At 40.4% G+C, this 19,112-nt stretch overlaps 2 protein-coding genes across 9 annotated transcripts in view; one reads left to right on the top strand and one right to left on the bottom strand.

Moving 5' to 3' along the window:
- LOC110498717 (unconventional myosin-IXb) overlaps positions 1-3,421 on the top strand; it is a 116,001-nt gene extending 112,580 nt beyond the window's left edge. For 3 of the 7 annotated variants that reach the window (XM_021575380.2, XM_021575515.2, XM_021575441.2), the window contains one exon: positions 1,903-3,421. In XM_021575380.2, coding sequence (XP_021431055.1) covers positions 1,903-2,363 — 461 coding nt within the window. In that variant the 3' untranslated portion in view covers positions 2,364-3,421. The remainder of the gene's footprint in view (positions 1-1,902) is intronic. The other 4 variants (XM_021575766.2, XM_021575685.2, XM_036960119.1 and 1 more) reach the window with 3 other exon arrangements.
- A 4,379-nt stretch (positions 3,422-7,800) lies between these two features.
- LOC110531985 (putative ferric-chelate reductase 1) overlaps positions 7,801-19,112 on the bottom strand; it is a 29,514-nt gene continuing 18,202 nt past the window's right edge. Inside the window, exons 2-11 of one of the 2 annotated variants that reach the window (XM_021615542.2) lie at positions 17,360-17,555; positions 15,330-15,466; positions 15,028-15,116; positions 14,665-14,923; positions 12,223-12,306; positions 10,606-10,697; positions 10,449-10,507; positions 8,565-8,714; positions 8,204-8,238; positions 7,801-7,999 (exon numbers count right to left, since the gene is read on the bottom strand). In XM_021615542.2, the coding sequence (XP_021471217.2) occupies positions 7,913-7,999; positions 8,204-8,238; positions 8,565-8,714; positions 10,449-10,507; positions 10,606-10,697; positions 12,223-12,306; positions 14,665-14,923; positions 15,028-15,116; positions 15,330-15,466; positions 17,360-17,555 (1,188 nt within the window). In that variant the 3' untranslated portion in view covers positions 7,801-7,912. The remainder of the gene's footprint in view (positions 8,000-8,203; positions 8,239-8,564; positions 8,715-10,448; positions 10,508-10,605; positions 10,698-12,222; positions 12,307-14,664; positions 14,924-15,027; positions 15,117-15,329; positions 15,467-17,359; positions 17,556-19,112) is intronic. The other variant, XM_036959910.1, reaches the window with a different exon arrangement.

Raw genomic sequence — 19,112 nt, 5'->3', positions numbered from 1 at the left:
TAATAATATGCTTGTCCCGAAGCCACTCCTGCGTTGTCTTGTCTACCACTGAAAAACATCCCTACAGCATGAAGCTGCCACCATGCTTAGGGGTGGTGCCTGGTTTCCTCTAGATGTGGCATTTGGCATTCAGAGTTAAATCTTGGTTTCATCAGACTATAGAATCTTGTTTCTCATGGTCCTTTAGGTGCCTTTTGGCAAACTCCAAGCGAGCTGTCATGTGCCTTTTAATAAAGAGTGGCTTCCGTCTGGCCACTCTACCATAAAGGCCTGATTGATGGAGTGCTGCAGAGATGGTTGTCCTTCTGGAAGGTTCACCCATCTCCACAGAGGAACTCTGGAGCTCTGTCAGAGTGGCCATCGGGTTCTTGGTCACCTCCCTGACCAAAGACCTTCTCCCCCAATTGCTCACTTTGGCTGGGCAGCTAGCTCTAGGAAGAGTCTTGGTGGTTCCAAACTTCTTCCATTTAAGAATGATGGAGGCTATTGTGTTCTTGGGGACCATCAATGCTGCAGACATTTTTTGGTACCCTTCCCCAGATCTGTGCCTTGCCAAGTCCTGTCTTGGAGCTCTACGCACAGTTCCTTCGACCTCCTGGCTTGGTTTCTGCTCTGACACACTGCCAACTGTGGGACCTTATATAGACAGGTGTGTGCCTTTCCAAATCAAGCCCAATCAATTGAATTTACCACTGGTGGACTCCAATGAAGTTGTAGAAACATCTGAAGGAGGATCAATGGAAACACGACGCACCTGAGCTCAATTTCAAGTCTCATAGCAAAGGGTCTGAATATTTATGTAAATTAAGTATTATTGTGTGTAGATTGATGAGGGGAAAAAAGATTTCATACATTTCAGAAGGCTGTAACGTAACAAAATGTGGAAAAGTCAAGGGGTCTGTATACTTTCCGAATGCTCTGTATGTGATAGAGCAGTGGCCTGAGGGAACATACTTAATATGATGTTGTGTAATATTTAAAATTGTATATAACTGCCTTAATGTTGCTGGACCCCAGGAAGTGTAATGGGGATTCTTAATAAATATTATTCAATTTGAACTTACTCTGTCGATAGTCTTGTAGGCTTGACCCTAATGCTGGGGGGAATGTGAGGGAAAAAAACATCTAATGGAACATATAATTAACCAGAATAAATTTAACATGGGTCTGTTGTAGACATATGGAGTTCCTCAGCGAGGTCAGTTCCTCTCTGCTTACTTCATGTCAAGTCCCCCACAAGTTCTTGCTTTTCTTTTGTTCAAGTGTGGCGCACGTGCAGGAGTTGAGGTAAGCGGAGAGGAAGTGGATGTACAAGAGACCCACGTTTGGAAAGTCTGTTTAATTTATGTTCTATTAGATATTTTTATTTCTTAATTTCCCCCTGAATAAGGACCAATCCTACGGACAATCGGCAGATTAAGTTGAAATTTACTTTAACTGCCGGCGGACTTTAAAAAAAGTAAAAAGTAACTTTTACGGTCGGGACATTTTGCAGGCAGAAAAATACATGTTATCATCAATATTTATTTCTAGTCAATGTTGGAACCTTAACTAATGCCTATAATATTTAGGAAGTTGATTTTCATGGAAAGACAACTTTCTATTTAATTGAGACCACACATAGGCGCATTTGATCTTGCACGACAAACACAAGAGAGTTGAGGTTGGTCTACTGAATTTGAAGCAGAATTATCCTATGAGAGTTAGTGAATAGTGCTACAAAGAGCTGCTTTAATACAATAGTTAACACATACAAAACAGAAAGGCAACCGTTCAAAATAATCTGGGGGGGAATATATTAATCTCTAAATTATCTGACTGCCCACTGGAATAGAGCTCTCTACATGGTGGCATGTTTTGGTATTGATATGAGCCTCTTTCTCTCTCATCCGTCTCTTCCAGGGAGAGGTGTTGTCCTGTTGAGTAAGGCCAAGCCGAACTGCCCTCCCAAGCCTTCTGACCTGGCCCAGAGACCTATGTCCCCAAGGGGGTGTTCCTCTTCCCCAAACCTCATCTCCGATGTTGCCTTTGGCTCCACCTCCCGGCTCCAGCTACCACGACGCCACCCCATCATCCCCGACACGGTGAAGCTGCCCCCGGGCATCCACTCGCACCCCCCCACTGTGGACCTCACCCCCCCTGCCAATGGGGGCTTCAGCCTGGTGAAGAGGCGGGAGCAGCCCGCCCGACGCAAAGACAGCATCCAGTCCCTGTACATCAGCCCAGACAAGGACCTGTTCCCCTCTCCTCCCTCCATCTCTTCCCTCCCCCTTTCCACCTCCACTCCACAGAGCCTCCAGACCGCCAGCAAGGCCCTCAGACGGTTCTCAGACCCAGACGTCCCCTATGTAGACGAGGCCTGACACAGACAGGAGGCACAATAGAACTTCATATCTATGGCGTTCCCCACAGCCTGGGGGATACAGTCCGTTAGTGTCGCGGTTGCCATGGAAACCGATCATGGACGTGTGTTTTATATTCTTGTGACTTATGACTGATGAAAACAGGATGTGTCACCAAGCACTTTGTCTGCAATAAATATATTGTGGTTTTTTAAGAGACAATTTAAATCCATTTTGTGCAGACGCATGGACTCCATGGATGTTTTATTTTTGTTTTTATTTTTGAAATACGCCCTTGATTTCATGAGGGAAAAACTGCAGGTTATTGCACCTTTCTTTTCCCAGGTCTCCTTATGAGAAGACCTGAACAGTGTGCTCAATGTAATGTCAAAAGTGCCTTGATTTGTACACATTCATTATTTCTAGTTTAAATCTTCAATGGGGGGGGGATTTTTGTATGATACTCTTGTACTTATTCATTGAAATTATACCGACTCAAAGACATACTGGAACGAGGAACAAAACACTTTTGATGCAGTTATGGTCCCTTGAAATGCCTTCTCGTCGGAAATGGACTCTCCCTCAATTTCCTCCCAGTATAGGAACTGCTTTCACTTGTCAAAGGGGAAATGAGAGCAGCTCTAGCCACTTTCCTCCTGGATGAAAACCACCTACACTTGTCAAGGGCTGCGTGCCATGTCTTACTGGACCTTTTAGATTCTACTTTCTGTCATGTTTCCGCAGCTACATACATACGGCTTCAGTCAACTGTGCTGTACCTGCCACTCTAAGTCAATGGGAGGGTCAGGGTGCCTATAGACTACAGACGACCTCTTCAGAAGTTGGGTTTGATATTTAATACTAATGTCCTTCTCTCAGACTGCTGTTGGATTTCGTCTGTCTGTGTACTGAGAAAATAGCAATTGGGAATGTCTGGTGATTGAATGATGTGGGATTGAATGATGTGAGCTGTAACAGGACAATACAATGCTTGTATATGCTGCTGTGGTCTTTAATTTGTAACACACTATTTAAGTTCACAACCATAGGGACAAAGTAAAAGAGACCAATGTAGTGAATATCCATGTTCATGTGTTGACTGCTCTACTCATATAGTGAGGCCAGGGCTGGATTAAGCAATCACATTTGTTAGCAGGGTCTCCACCTTGTTGGTGCCTTTTCAAAACACATTTCATGCAATTCTACTTAATTTACATTACCTGAACAATGTTTTAATACCACACAAATTAACGAAATAGGTGGTGTTGGGGTTCGTTACTTGTTCCTTGTCAATCATTGGCTCATTGGTGAAATTAGCATTCAGACAATATCTTTAATTAAATCATTCAAAAACCTTTATTAATGCAATTGCAGACAGTTGACAACAGGAACATAGCAAGCATGTTTCAGAGTAAGTTCTGCAAAATAGAAAAGGGTCCGAGTTGTTTTATTATTCCTACAGTCAAATCTTAGTGATGTCACTGCCTTCTACTCATGAGACCAAAACCATGCCTTCACTGCTATATAAACAAGAGTTTTAAGTGTTATCTAAAAGCTCAGCAGTAAATGTCCACTCGATTTATAGTGGAATGTCTGACTAGTCTCTTATCTCTTACACTCCCCTGCAGAATTCTGTCTCAGTCACACATTTCTCAGGCAGAGATTAGAAAAGACTGGAAAATATTAAAACCTTTAATGAATATATATTGTTAATCTGTAATCTAGGACCCTATATATGTAATGAGGGAGCGGTTTAATTCTCAAATTGCCAAGGTAAGAAGTTCCAAAACCCTTCTATGAATATATCTATGGCCACAATGCAACAGGCTGTATATTTGGCTCGCATTACGCCTTCCCACTGTAGGCATACCGGTAACTGCCAAAATAAAGGAAACACTTGAGTAAATTATGTGACCTAGTGTGACAGTGGAAATTGTATTTAGTAGCCTACTAATTTCAACAGTAAAAGTTCAAGGACATCTGATGTCCAGTATGTCTAATTTGCTCCTCTTTAATTACTTACAACTTGAGTTGAGCTGTATGCTATCTCCATTTGAGGAAATAAAACCGAAGGAACTAGAATGTATTGGTGAGGATGTCTAAAGTTGTGTTTAGACCAGAGAATCTTCCCCTTCTCAGTGAATTTCATTTTGAAAAAGTTAATATTTTTAGATAAAACTATACTAAATATAATCACGCCACCTAATAATTGATTAAAACACACTATTTTGCAAAGGGCTACAGTAGCCTCGAGCACTCTAGGGTAGCCCGAGGACAGCTAGCTTCCGTCCGCCTCTGAGTCCATTGACTTCAATACAAAATCTTGGCAGCTCATGGTTATCACCCCCCTTCTATATGACAACTTCTGGAGAACATCCTCCAGCCTATCAGAGTTCTTGCAGCATGGATTGATATGTTCTCCACCAAATCAAAGGATCAGAGAATTAATCTAGTACCGAAAGCATAAACTACAGCTAGCTAGCACTGCAGTGTATAACAAGGTGACTCAAAGAGAAAGACAATAGTTGAACAGTTTAACTTTTTATGGCTGCAGGGGCAGTATTGAGTAGCTTGGATGAAAAGGTGCCCATTGTAAACGGCCAGCTCCTCAGTTGCTAATATATGCATATTAGTATTGGATAGAAAACACTCTAAAGTTTCCAAAACTGTCAAAATAATGTCTGTGAGTATAACAGAACTGATATTGCAGGTGAAACCCTGAGGAAAATCAAAACAGGAAGTGGCTTCTATTTTGAAAACTCCATGTTCCATAGCCTCCCTTTGCTGGATTTAAAGGGATATGAACCAGATTCCTTTTCCTATCGCTTCCTCAAGGTGTCAACAGTCTTCAGGCATAGTTTCAGGCTTTTATTTTGAAAAATGAGCCAGAACGATGACATTGCGTCAAGTGGTCACATGAGTTTTGCTCACGCAACAGAGTTTGGATAGGTATTGCTTTTCCCTCTCCTACTGTGAAAGACATTTGCAGTTGATATATTAGCGATTATATATTTTTGAAACAACCTGAGGATTGATTATAAAAAAAACATTTTACATGTTTCTGTGGACATTATGGAAACTATTTGGAATTTTCGTCTGCGTTGTCGTGACCGCTCTTTCCTGTGGATTTCTGAACATAACGCGCCAAACAAACGGAGGTATTTTGGATATAAAAATCCCCTTTATGGAACAAAAGGAACATTTGTTGTGTAACCGGGAGTCCCGTGAGTGAAAACATCCAAAGATCATCAAAGGTAAACGATTAATTTGATTGATTTTCTGATTTTCGTGACCAAGCTACCTAATGCTAAGTGTACTTAATGTTTTGTCGTGCGATCGATTAACTGTGTGTAGCGGTTTGGCTTGGAAAGTTTTTTTTGCCTGGTTACACAGCTGATGTGTTGTGCATTGAAGTCCACGAGTGAATGGAAGAAGAGAGTGCATAGATGCAAGATAAATACAACATGGCTGCTATGAAAGTGAACTGTGTTTACGCATGTTATGGGGTGTATTTATTCTGCCAATTCTGTTCAAATGTTTCTTAAAGGGAAGCAAACGGAACACACCAGGGATAAATAAACCTGCATTTGTCCAATAGAAACTCTTTTGCAACTGTTGGACTAATTATTGCACCCTATATCAGCTAGATGCAGGTAAGTGTGTCACTGTCATCTCAAATTTGTCTCTCGACCTGTGTGCATGTGCACCTAAACTTTCATTCATAGGCTAGGTTGTAGCAACATCATGATAGGTATAGGGAAAATGTGAGTGTCATGTAGTAACCTAAACCTGTTACATTGAACTGGGTGAATAGAATATGAATGAGTCATCCAACATGCTGTAATAAAAATAAGGCCAAGCTCATGAAAAAAAATAGTCGTCCCTAATCTTAAACGGAACCTGCCGCCACTGGTTTAGATGTGTGGTTGCTGATAGCGTCATATTTCAGAGTTCTCTGGAAAGGGAACAGAACAACAATGGAGCAACTGCAACGGTGGGGGAAGTGGTAGTGCAGACAGAAGGAATAAGGAAGTTACCTGACTGATTAAATATTAAAACAGAAAATTTGGCACTGTAAACACGTCTTTAGTGTATGCACACATTTTAGACAGGAAATTTGACATTTTTATTGTTAACTATTTGCCTTTCAGAGTAACATCAATGCTCTACAAGTTGCTGTATTGTAGAGAAATAAATATGACAGTCACCACGTTTCCATCAACAGTTTGAGAGTAAAGTCATACTGTATAAAAATAAATCATGACATCCGTGATGGAAACAGGAAGTTTCAGGTACAATTTTATAAATACCGACCGATAACTTGTTCGTTCGACATGGTGGGATATTTTTATGTAGGTAAAATGTATGGTGGTGGAAACCCCTTCAGTTGCAAATACTTGCATAATAACCATCATATCTTCAAATTGAGACCTTCCAGACTGTAGGCATACCGGTAACTGCCGAAATAAAGGAAACACTAAATGATGTGAGTCGGTGTGACATGGGAAATTGTATTTAGTAGCCTACTGTTGCTTCCTAATTTCAACATTAAAAATTCAAGGATGTCTGACGTCCAGTATCTATCTAATTTGCCCCTCTTTAATTACTTACAACTTTAGTGTTGATCTGTATGTTATCTCCATTGGAGAAAATAATACAGAAGGAACTAGAATGTATTTATCTAAGCAATAAGGAAGTTACCTGACTGTTGAATTATTAAACAGAAGATGTGGCACTGTAAACACATCTTTAGTGCATGCACACAGACTGGAATGTTGACCTTTTTATTGCGGTCTACTTTACATTATTGCGGATAATGAAATATTTGACTTACAGAGCAACATCAAATTAAGTTGTTGGGGCGGCCTCCTGGTCGCGGACGGTTACGACAGAGCCTGGGCGCGAACCCAGAGTCTCTGATGGCACAGCTGGCCCTTAACCACTGCGCCACCCGGGAGGCCCCCCCAACAAGTTAATTTGATGAAAACAACTATGGTGGGAAAATGAGCGTATTAATTTTGTGGATTTTAGAATATTCGCATGAAAATCTGTCGCCAACTGAATGGAAATCTAGCTGCAGAAAAACCCCAAGTATTCATGATACAGTATAAACGTGTATTGTAACCCAAACCAAAAATAAAGAATGATAAACAAGGGTTAAAGTGCATGTGTGACATACAGTATGTTACCAAGTGGATAACACATATCTACAGTATAAACCTACTGTCATAATACATGTTTTAATGTAATGACGCAAACCTCTTGCTTTACACCGTCCTCATGTCTCAAATTAAAGTTCACCTTACAGTGAAATGCTTACTTACAGGCTCTAACCAATAGTACAAAAAAGGTATTAGCTGAACAATAGATAAGTAAAGAAATAAAAACAGTGAAAAATAACAGCAGCGAGGCTATGAAAGTAGCGAGGCTACATACAGACGCTGGTTGGTCGGGCCAATTGAGGAACATTGTACATGAATGTATAGTTAAAGTGACTATGCAAATATGGTAAATAGAGTAGCAGCAGCGTAAGAGAGGGGTTTGGGGGAACACAATGCAAATAGTGTATATTAAGTGTATATTCCAGTGATAAGAGCCACTGTAAATCCCAATTTGCCCAGAACAAGGATAACATTGAGGATTTTTTCAAAGAGTATCTGAAAAGAAAAAGTCATTTTTAAAAAGTGACATGAAAATGTGTTGACACATTGCATTTCAAAGCATAGTTATCAAAAAGACACATAAGCTTTGTGATTTAAGATTTTAAAGTGGAGGCAACACAGTGACCTTTTTATATGGTTACCTAAAAGTTTAACAGGGTTCAGGCTTCATTGAGAGCAGAGGTTTGACACTGAGCTTACCGTTCTCTTTGGCACAATCCATTTGTCACCAATTCCTGAATTTCCAGCGAGGTGAACAGAAGACACAAAACCATATTAAATCGACTTACATTTAAGAAATTCCAATATCTTGAATGGTGAGATGAGACGTTAATGTTCACAGGTTGACTCTTGTCCTAAAGGCAGAACTGAGGGATTTTCCCATTGTCCAGATGCAAAGTAAAAATTCCCTATATTGTAAAAATTTGTGGAAGAAAAAATGATATTTTTGGTCTTCATTTAAAGTTTGGGTTAGGCATTAGGGTTATCACTATTCAGGGCTGCCTCCAGAACAAGATTCATGACAAAAAACAGTAACCTGCTTAATATTCACAAATCTTACTTTTCCTCTGGTAACTCTGGTTGCAACAGAGGTATATGAACATCAAGTAGAACAGAGCCACCCAGGCTGCATACCCTCCCATCACTTTCATGCGCCAGTGTATCGAGCAGCACTTCTCAATTTCCTCCAGACCCACAAATATGGCCACCACTGTGTTAGAAAGAGGGATGAGAAATACCGAAGGAGAGAAAAGCACATGTACAGTTGAAGTCGGAAGTTTACATACACCTTAGCCAAATACATTTAAACTCTGTTTTTCACAATTCCTGACATTTAATCCTAGTAAAAATTCCCTGTCTTAGGTGAGTTAGGATCACCACTTTATTTTAAGAATGTGAAATGTCAGTCTGGCTTTTTTATGGAGGTTTTGGAGCAGTTGCTTCTTCCTTGCTGAGCAGCCTTTCAGGTTATGTCGATATAGGACTCGTTTTACTGTGGATAAAAATACTTTTGTACCCTTTTCCTCCAGCATCTTCACAAGGTCCTTTGCTGTTGTTCTGGGATTGATTTGCACTTTTCGCACCAAAGTATGTTAATCGCTAGGAAACCGAACACGTCTCCTTCCTGAGCGGTATGATGGCTGCGTGGTCCCATGGTGTTTATACTTGCGTACTATTGTTTGTACAGATGAACGTGGTACCGTCAGGCGTTTGGAAATTGCTCCCAAGGATGAACCAGAATTGTGGAGGTCTACAATTTTTTCTGAGGTTTTGGCTGATTTCTTTAGATTTTCCCATGATGTCAAGCAAAGAGGCACTGAGTTTGAAGGTAAGCCTTGAAATACATCCATATGTACACCTCCAATTGACTCAAATTATGTCAATTAGCCTATCAGAAGCTACCAAAGCCATGACATAATTTTCTGGAATTTTCCAAGCTGTTTAAAGGCACAGTCAACTTAGTGTATGTAAACTTCTGACCCATTGAAATTGTGATACAGTGAATTATAAGTGAAATAATCTGCCTGTAAACAATTGTTGGAAACATTACTTGTCAACACACAGATGTCCTAACCGACTTGAAAAAACGATAGTTTGTTAAGAAGAAATTTGTGGAGTGGTTGAAAAATGAGTTCTAATGACTACAACCTAAGTGTATGCCAACTTCCAACTTCAACTGTAGCTCGAGTGAGAGATGTAGGGAACCATTACATATGTACTACTAACTAGGTTGAGTAGGTTAAACCTGAAAATGTGATTGTATGCACTGTCAACACCACACTATAGTGTAGTGTATACTGTAGTAAGCCTTCTACAGAACTAATCTATTTTTTGTATTTAAAAAAAAAAAATAAATCCTTTATTTATCTAGGCAAGTCAGTTAAGAACAAATTCTTATTTAAAATGACGGCCTACACTGACCAAACCCGGACAACACTGGACCAATTGTGCGCCGCCCTATGGGACTCCCAATCATGGCCGGTTGTGAAACAGCCTGGAATCAAACCAGGGTGTCTGTAGTAACGCCTCAAGCACTGAGATATATTGCCTTAGACTGCTGCACCACTCGGGAGCCCTAAAATATAATCTAACCCTCAGAGATAGTTGATTTTGTTTGCAACCTTATAGGGTTCCACCAACCTAGAAGAGAAAGATTTCTTGTAAACTATAGGTTCACAGGAAGTTGGTGGCACGTTAATAAGGGAGGACGGGCTCCTTGTAATGGCTGGAGCAGAATGAATGGAATGGTATCAAACACATGGTTTCCATGTGTTTGATGCCATTGCATTTGCTCTGTTCCAGACATCATTATGAGCCATTCTCCCCTCAGCAACCTCCACTGTATAGGTTAGATCTGACAGTCAACTATGCTTCCCCATGGAATCACATGAGCTATGACCAATTGTTCTCCTTCAGTTATAATAAAAAAGGTGAAGTTTCTTACTGGTAAAAACCTCAGTTGTGAAGGCAATCACTCTGAGAACCAAATCACAGATGGACCTCCTGAAAAAAAATATACATAACATGACATCTTTACTAGTGTGAGGTTCAATTCAGGTACTTTCAACACACATTTTCAGGCTTTGATCTGAGGAACTCACAGTTCATGGCTGGGCCCAAAGGGTAGAAAAACAACAATCGTTTGTCCCAAGCTCAGGATCATTGCCACACCCACAACAGCCACAAGAGTTATCTATAAGACAAAAGCACACACACATTTCATCTCAACATGGAGTTTACCCCAACCCTGTACAGCAGTACAGTGTTCTGGCAGGAAGAAAGTCTCTACACTATTATAAACTGGGTAGTTTGGGTCCTGGATGCTGATTGGCTGAAACAGCATTCCAACCATGTGTTTATGACATAATAAACTGCGTGGTTCGAGCCCTGAATGCTGATTGGCTGAAAGCTATGGTACATGAGACCGTGTGACAAAACATTTATTTTTACTGTACTAATTACGTTTGTTACCAGTTTATAATGGCAATAAGGACTTTGTGGTATATGGCAAATATACCACGGCTAAGGTCTATATCAATGCACTCCACATTGCCTCGTGCTAAAGAACCTTCCTTAGCCATGGTATATTGGCCATATATCAGACCCCCTCGTGCCTTACTGCTTTAATATACCATGGGTATGACCTAAACTTACACTACTTGTTTACTGTTCTATTTATGTTGGTAACCGGTGTTTGGAGGATATATTGTTATGGGTGTTAGAAAAACTGTGCCAATATATCCTCTAAACACCGGTTACCAACATAAATAGAACCGTTAACAAGTACTGGATGTTTGTGTCATACCCATGGTATATTTAAGCAATAAGGTACGAGGGGGTGTGGTATATGGCCAATATAGCATGGCTAAGGGATGTTCTTAGGCACGACGCAACGCATTTGGTTACCAACGTAATTGGAGCAGTAAAAATACATGTTTCAGTGTACTGTGGTATACCACAGCTGTCTGCCAATCAGCATTCAGGGCTCGAACCACCCAGTTACCAACATATTCAAATAATGATTGACATATTTTCATTAACTTAATTTGTATGATTTCATTCATACTATTTGATCCTTCCACAAGATATAGTCCCGACACAAATCTAGGGTTGCTACCCAAGCCGGCTGGTTGTTCGTTCTATTGGTTCGGTTGATAGAGACGCGACCCGTCGTTCAGTCTTTTTGTTCTGTATCAATACACAGTGACCGTTTGTTCTTAATGTTCCATTGCCATACTGGCTTCCAATGTTATTTTCAACCTTGCTTTCTATCTAGCCAACTATGGCTAATTTACAGTCACCTCAAAAAAGTGTAGCCAGATTAACAGCAAAGTAGCTGTATTTGCATTTGTTTAAGCTGTTTTCTAGTGACATTTATTTGGATGCATCCATAACAATGAGCTAATGAGGCGTGATTTCACCTGGCATAGAAAATGTGCTCCCTCATGCTCCCTCATCAATCAACCCTTAGCTGTGATATATTGGCCACATACCACAAACCCCTGAGTGGCCTTATTGCTATTATAAACTGGTTACCAATGTAATTAGAGCAGTAAAAATACATGTTTTGTCATACAGTGATATACAGTCTGATATAACACGGCTGTCAGCCAATCAGCATTCAGGGCTCGAACCACCCAGTGTATAATTGCCAATAAACAATACACCCTTGGGCCTTATTACTTAAATAAAGAATATAACAAATAATTGATACTCACTTGTATGGGCTCCCATAGCAGCAAAAGAATAAAGGCAATGATGGCTGCAACCATTGAGAGAGGACACAACAATATCTTGAACCCCTGCAACAAAATAACTTTTAAAATCATTGCCCAGTATTATACTAATAGAATAGACAGTATGGCACTGTAGACACTAAACATTTCCAGACAAAAGATCAGTTGGAGAGGTACTGCTACCAGAATCATCTACACCATGACTAAGTGCAGAAGGACCAAAGAGCAAAACATCCCGGTTCGTATCCACAAAGAGTCTCAGAACCGGTCCTATGAATCCTATCAGAACCTGTTTAAACAACAAAAAACTCCCAGCTCAGAGTAGGTTTTATGGTGATGTTAAGAGACTGCCCAGACAGTCAACTCATAAGTTTCTCAGATGGTAATCATGACATTTTGAGGTACTGCAAAGGAAATATCGAGCTCTATTCAATCCGTATCGCCAAAGTTCAGTATTACTGTCACGTTTACTCCCGCTCCCCCCCTCTGTTTATATGTGTCATGTCTGCACGCTACTCGTGTTTCTTGTTTTGGTCCATGTTCGCTTATTTATTCATTTCACTCCCTGTACTTGCTTCCCGATTATTAGAGTACAAGTTACAATTACAGCGGGATTGAAATTTAAAGGCAATGTTTTTGCGTTATCCTTTTGATATAATTTGCCTGACAAAATCACTTTGCCAACTCTTAATTTTTGCCTAATATGTTGGCATGCATAACCTTAATCTAAACCGTTTTGAATAATGTGATCGACATATTGCACTAAATCATACAGTATGATTGTATGTTAATTTTTGCCTAATATGTTGGCATGCATAACCTTAATCTGAACCGTTTTGAATAATGTGATTGACATATTGCACTAAATCATACAGTATGATTGTATGTTAAAAGTGGAATTTTGATAATATTACCATTATATCAACAACTCTGAATCTCTTTAGCACAGTAAGCATCAAGTCACTTGCAGATAATGTTCCATAAAACGCAACGCCGGCCCTAGCCTTTTTGGGGCAGTAAGCAAAGTTTTGCTGGTGGGTCCCCCCCACCTCACAGGCAAAACATTTGACAAAACATTTCCTGCATTTATACACATTGTGCCATGACTTGGTATTTGGTATTTTATTAGGATCCCCATTAGCTGTTGCAAAAGCAGCAGCTACTCTTCCTGGGGTCCACACAAAACACAATACAGAATTACATAGAACAGAACATCAATAGACAAGAACAGCTCAAGGACAGAACTACATACATTTTTTAAAGGCACACGTAACCTACATATCAATGCATACACACAAACTATCTAGTCAAATAGGGGAGAGGCGTTGTGCCGCGCGAGTTGTTACATTATCTGTTTTTTGAAACAAGGTTTGCTGTTTAATTGAGCAGTATGAGATGGTAGGAAATTCCATGCAAAAAGGGCTCTATATAATACAGTACATTTTCTTGAATTTGTTCTGTGTTTTGGAAATGTGAAAAGACCCCTGGTGGCATAAGTGTGTGTCAGAGCTGTGTGTAAGTTGACTATGCAAACAATTTGGGATTTTCAGCACAATGTTTCTTATAAATATAAGTGATGCAGTCAGTCTCCCCTCAACTATTAACCAAGAGAGACTGGCACGCATAGTATTTATATCAGCCCTCTGATGACATTAAGAGCAAAACGTGCCGTTCTGTTCTGGGCCAGCTGCACGAGCCCTTTGAGTCTGGTTGATATTTCGATCATGATTACTACAAGTTTAGATAGCTGGCTAGACTAATTTAACAATCCAAAAATGTTAGCTGACATGGGCTAATTGAGTGACTGTCAGTAGGCAGGTTTCCAATGACCCAGGTTTATATGACAAAAGCAATGTTGCAACAACAAAAACATTGCAACATGTGTAATGGAAACAGCCTTAACTTGCCTTGCTTTTCTGGTTGGCTGGATGCAAGTTTCACCATCAAATTATTTCACATCTACAGGAGTGCCAGTGTACCGTGGCAATACACTGGCACGAGATAATTATTCGAATATGGCAAATATTTGTAAATTCTTCATGAGACCGATAGGTGGGAATCACTGGACACGTTAATGGAAATATAGCTTGTGACTGACATAAGAGAAAAACTGTTGATTGGCAATCACATTTTGAAATTGCACTTTGTGTATTCTACTATTCTAACTCTCAATAGTAAGTTGAGCCCCCCCCCCCCCCCCCCCAGAAAAAAATAGAAAGGTGAGATTCTTATGACTAAAGAAGAGGTTTATTTTTACTCAACATTGTAGAGGTAAAATGTCTATATTCTCCTCACTTACGACCAATTTCCTACTCTGGGACGCTTTGTGGACACGGCCCCAGCTGTACGAAGTCATGGAGATTTTCCTAAACAAGACACTGAAAGAACTAGAAGTAAAATATTGAAATCCATATTATGACTTACCTTATGCCAAAGTGTCTGGCCTTTTGGAAGACTCATGACCAAGAGTGAAGGCCGAATGAGAGCGCTAATAAGCATACACGTAGAGGGTGCAGATGTGTGCAGAGCAGGAGTAGGAGTAGTGATAGTAGGAGTAGTGATAGTAGTAGTAGAAGTAGTGATAGTAGTAGGAGTGACAGTAGTAGTAGAAGTAGTAGGACAGGTGGTGATGTTAATGGCCTCTGGTATCCAGAACTTCATCATGTCTTTAATAAATGTGACTCTGAAAAATATCAATAAACATGCTTAAAGACTGAATGTCCCTTTTACTCTAGTGCGACAACAGCATATTACAGTAAATTCATTCATTAATGCATGAATAATAACCTGAAATAGAAAACTCCTTTGTATGGTGCTCTCCACTTGGCTTCGATGAATGTCTTGGCTTGGTTGTTTGGTTGGGTAACAGCAGCTGCCTACACACACATGGACAGACTGACATCAAAGGTGTCATACAGCTCATTTCAAAGCACCTTAGCTTGATGACACCTTTTTACCAGTATCATTGTCTGATCATGAGACTGATATATGACCATGTGAGATGAGGAATAAGGAGGGTAAAATAAACTGCAATAAGAGGGTAACTAAACAACAAGAGGGGGAAAACACTTCTATTAGAGCAGACTCACTGGATTCCCACCGCACTGAAGAAGGCGGCTATGAGCGGGAGTGAGCAGAGTGAAGGTGCCAGCAGGAGGTCCATCCTGTTCCCTAGCCTCCAACAGAAACCCTTTAAACGTTGTGGCAGGACCAGCTTTGAGTGACACTGTAACACATTAATAGAAACATAGACGGGTTCATACTTTTCAAACACAAAAATAGTGATCTATTGTAGGAGGAACCTAGTAGGAGATACCAACTATACTGAACAAAAATATAAATGCAACGTGTAAAGTTTTGGTCCCGTGTTTCATGAACTGAAATAAAAGATCCCAGACATTTTCCTTATGCACCTAAAGCTTATTTCTCTCAAAGTATGTGCACAATATGGCCCTTTAAGTGAGCATTTCTTTTTTGCCAAGATAATCCGTCCACCTGACAGTTGTGGCATATCAAGAAGCTGATTAAAGAGTATGATCATTATACAGATGCACCTTGTACTGGGGACAATAAAAGGCCACTCTAAAATGTGCGATTTTGTCACACAACACAATGCCACAGATGTCTCAAGTTTTGAGGGAGTGTGCAATTGGCATGCTGACTGCAGGAATGTCCACCAGAGAATGTAATGTTTATCTCATTACCATAAGCCGCCTCCAACGTCGTTTTAGAGAATTTGGCACTACATCCAACTTGCCTCACAACCACAGACCATGTGTAACCACGCCAGCCCAGGACCTCCACATCCAGCTTCTTCACCTGTGGAATCGTCTGAGACCAGCCATCCGAACAGCTGATGAAACTGTGGGTTTGCACAACCAAGGAATTTCTGCACAAACTGTCAGAAACCTTCTCAGGGAAGCTCATCTGCATGCTTGTCGTCCTCACCAGGGTCTTGACCTGACTGCAGTTCGGCGTCATAACATACTTTAGTGGGGAAATGCTCACCTTCAATGGCCACTGGCACGCTGGAGAAGTGTGCTATTCATGGATGAATCCCGGTTTCAACTGTACGGGGCAGATGGCAGACAGCGTGTATGGTGTCTTGTGGGCGAGCGGTTTGCTGATGTCAACGTTTTGAACCGAGTGCCCCATGGTGGTGGTGGGATTGTGGTATGGGCAGGCATGAGCTACGGACAACGAACACAATTGCAATTTATCGATGATTTAATGCACAGAGATACCATGACGAGATCCTGAGTCCCATTGTCGTGCCATTCATCCTGCTCCATCGCCTCATGTTTCAGCATGATAATGCACGGCCTCATGTCGCAAGGTTCTGTACACAATTCCTGGAAGTTGAAAATATCCCAGTTCTGCCTGCATACTCACCAGACATGTCACCCATTGAGCATTTTTGGGATGCTGTGGATCAATGTGTACAATAGCGCTTTCCAGTTCCCATCAATATCCAGTAACATCGCACATCCATTGAAGAGGAGTGGGACAACATTCCTCAGGCCACAATCAACAGCCTGATCAACTCTATGCGAAGGAGATGTGTCATCCTGCATGAGGCAAATGGTGGTCACATAAGATACGGACTGGTTTTCTGATCCACGCCCCTACCTTTTCTTTTGTAATTCCCAGTCATGTGAAATCCATAGATTTCCTTATATGAACTGTAACTCAGTCAAATCTTTGAAAGTGTTGCATTGCGTTTTTATATTTTAGTTCAGTGTATAATGTGTTCTGTACCATCCACTATTAGGCTTCACATATATAATACATTATGTAACCCATGGTTCATCAAGCTTGTCTGACAAGGCCCTATTAGGGCTGCGTTTACACAGGCAGCCCAATTCTGTTTTTTTCCCCCCACTAATTGGTATTTTGACCAATCACATTAGATCTTTACACGTCAGATGTTTTTCAGAGCTGATCTGATTAGTCAAAAGACCAATAAGTAAAAGAAATATCAGAACTTTGCTTCCTGTGTAAATGCAGAATATTGCCTTCTCTATTCTTAAATGCATTTATTAATTTACTCCAAGTTGCACACATTTATTCACATGCACATGCACACAAACACACACATTCAGGGTGCTTTGATCTTTACCTATAGTCTCATCTCCTGCATCACTGGAACAGAAATATTTAGGGACACTAAACGGACCACTCTCAGGTGTGGGAGAACCATGTTGGGGCAACATTGTGTCACAGGACATGGCAACACCACCACCACTAAAACCAGTCACAGTTTCAATGGTGGCAATGCCAATGAAAATGATGAGGACCATTTGGGCGGAGCACATCTGAAAAGCAGGGTGTGTGTCAAAGCATTGTTTCTTAAAATATCTTAACTTCCACAGTGTGGTAATCTTTATGTAAAAGTAAAGTACCCACCATGAGTGTATTTGACCCCCAAACCTTGACTAAGGTAGGCTGCAACAATCAGCTCTACTGTAGAAATTTGAGGATCATTTGTATCCAATCAGTGTTTGATTACTTTATTGTAGACGGGTTGCCTCCCACCTTAACAATGTTCCAGTATACTGCCCTAGGTCTGGGATTTCCTGAGACTAACTTTGAGGAGGTTGTAAAATCATATGCAGTGGTACTATTTAGGAAAATGTCAATTAAAGTATGGTGTCCCAGATGCCCACTATCTATGGTTGTAACATCTGTCTAGAAAAGACTCCATGCGTTAATAGCCTATGCGGTAAACAGATGACAGTTTACAGACGGCACCAGTGGTTGATTTGGGCCAGAGCTTTCCGGAACACCGTACCAGCACTTCTAATTTTTTACCTGGCTTGTCTAAAATAAATAGCCTATTGCTGGCACAGATTCACACGCCGAGGCAGAAAAGGTTGATCAAAGCGGAATGAAGGCAGGATCTTCATTGAATAGCAATGGAGAGTGGGCATTCATTCCCTGATTCTGCTTCGTTCCAATGTATTTGCTGCTACTCTGTGAATCTGTGGGCGACAGTAGGCTGTTCGAGATTGCACAGATTGTAAATGCGCCAGGCTGAAATGGCATGATGCGCTGTTCCAAATTGTCAAACTAGGGTTTGTAAACAGTGGCGGAACATGAGTTTTATACATGGGGTGGCCAAGGATACTTCAGGGGTTCCATAGACCATGGCAGAAAATTAGTGTGTAATCCTAACCTGTCATTTAAGGAGCATGAATGAATCATATGATTGCTGATTAGAGGTATAAGTGATATCCCTTAACTCGGAGTTCTTCAATGTGGCAGATAATGTAGTCCAAAAGGGTTACTTTACTGTAATTATTTAACATACTATGAATAGTCAGTGTCTCTACCTCGGAACTGCAGCTCAATTTCTTTCGCTCTCACAAAAACACACACACAAGAGATTTTGGTCACTCTGTTTTCATGAATATATAATCTGGGTCTATCAGTGTTGAACATCCAAAATATTTTCTGAAAATAAAGCTCAAGCACCAAGGAGATAAGATAGCATTTGTGTGTTACATAATTTGCATAGTTTATTTTTTTTTATTTATTTTTTTTACAAAAAACAATTTGACATCCCAGGTATCAAGCAGAAATGGATATTAAAAATAATTTTGGTATCCATCAATATTACAAACTTACAGTATCATATTTATGCTCATATATATTATGTTAACTAATAGCAAAGAAAAGTTTCACAATTTAAATCTGTGTGACATGATACCCTTTGGATTTATAATTTTAGAATGTCAGTGTTTCTTGCTAGTACACAGTGCAGGTTTTTATCCTAGGTAGATTTAAAAACAATATAATTCGAGGTGACTTAACCTGTCATCAACCATTGTTGTCCTAAGGTGGGTTTTAATCAGTTATAAAGCTGAGAAGCT

This window comes from Oncorhynchus mykiss, chromosome 1 (assembly GCF_013265735.2).
Source record: "Oncorhynchus mykiss isolate Arlee chromosome 1, USDA_OmykA_1.1, whole genome shotgun sequence".
NCBI classification, from domain to species: domain Eukaryota; kingdom Metazoa; phylum Chordata; class Actinopteri; order Salmoniformes; family Salmonidae; genus Oncorhynchus; species Oncorhynchus mykiss.
Note: the sequence above shows the minus strand (reverse complement) of the source record. Positions and strands in the feature narration are given on the sequence as shown.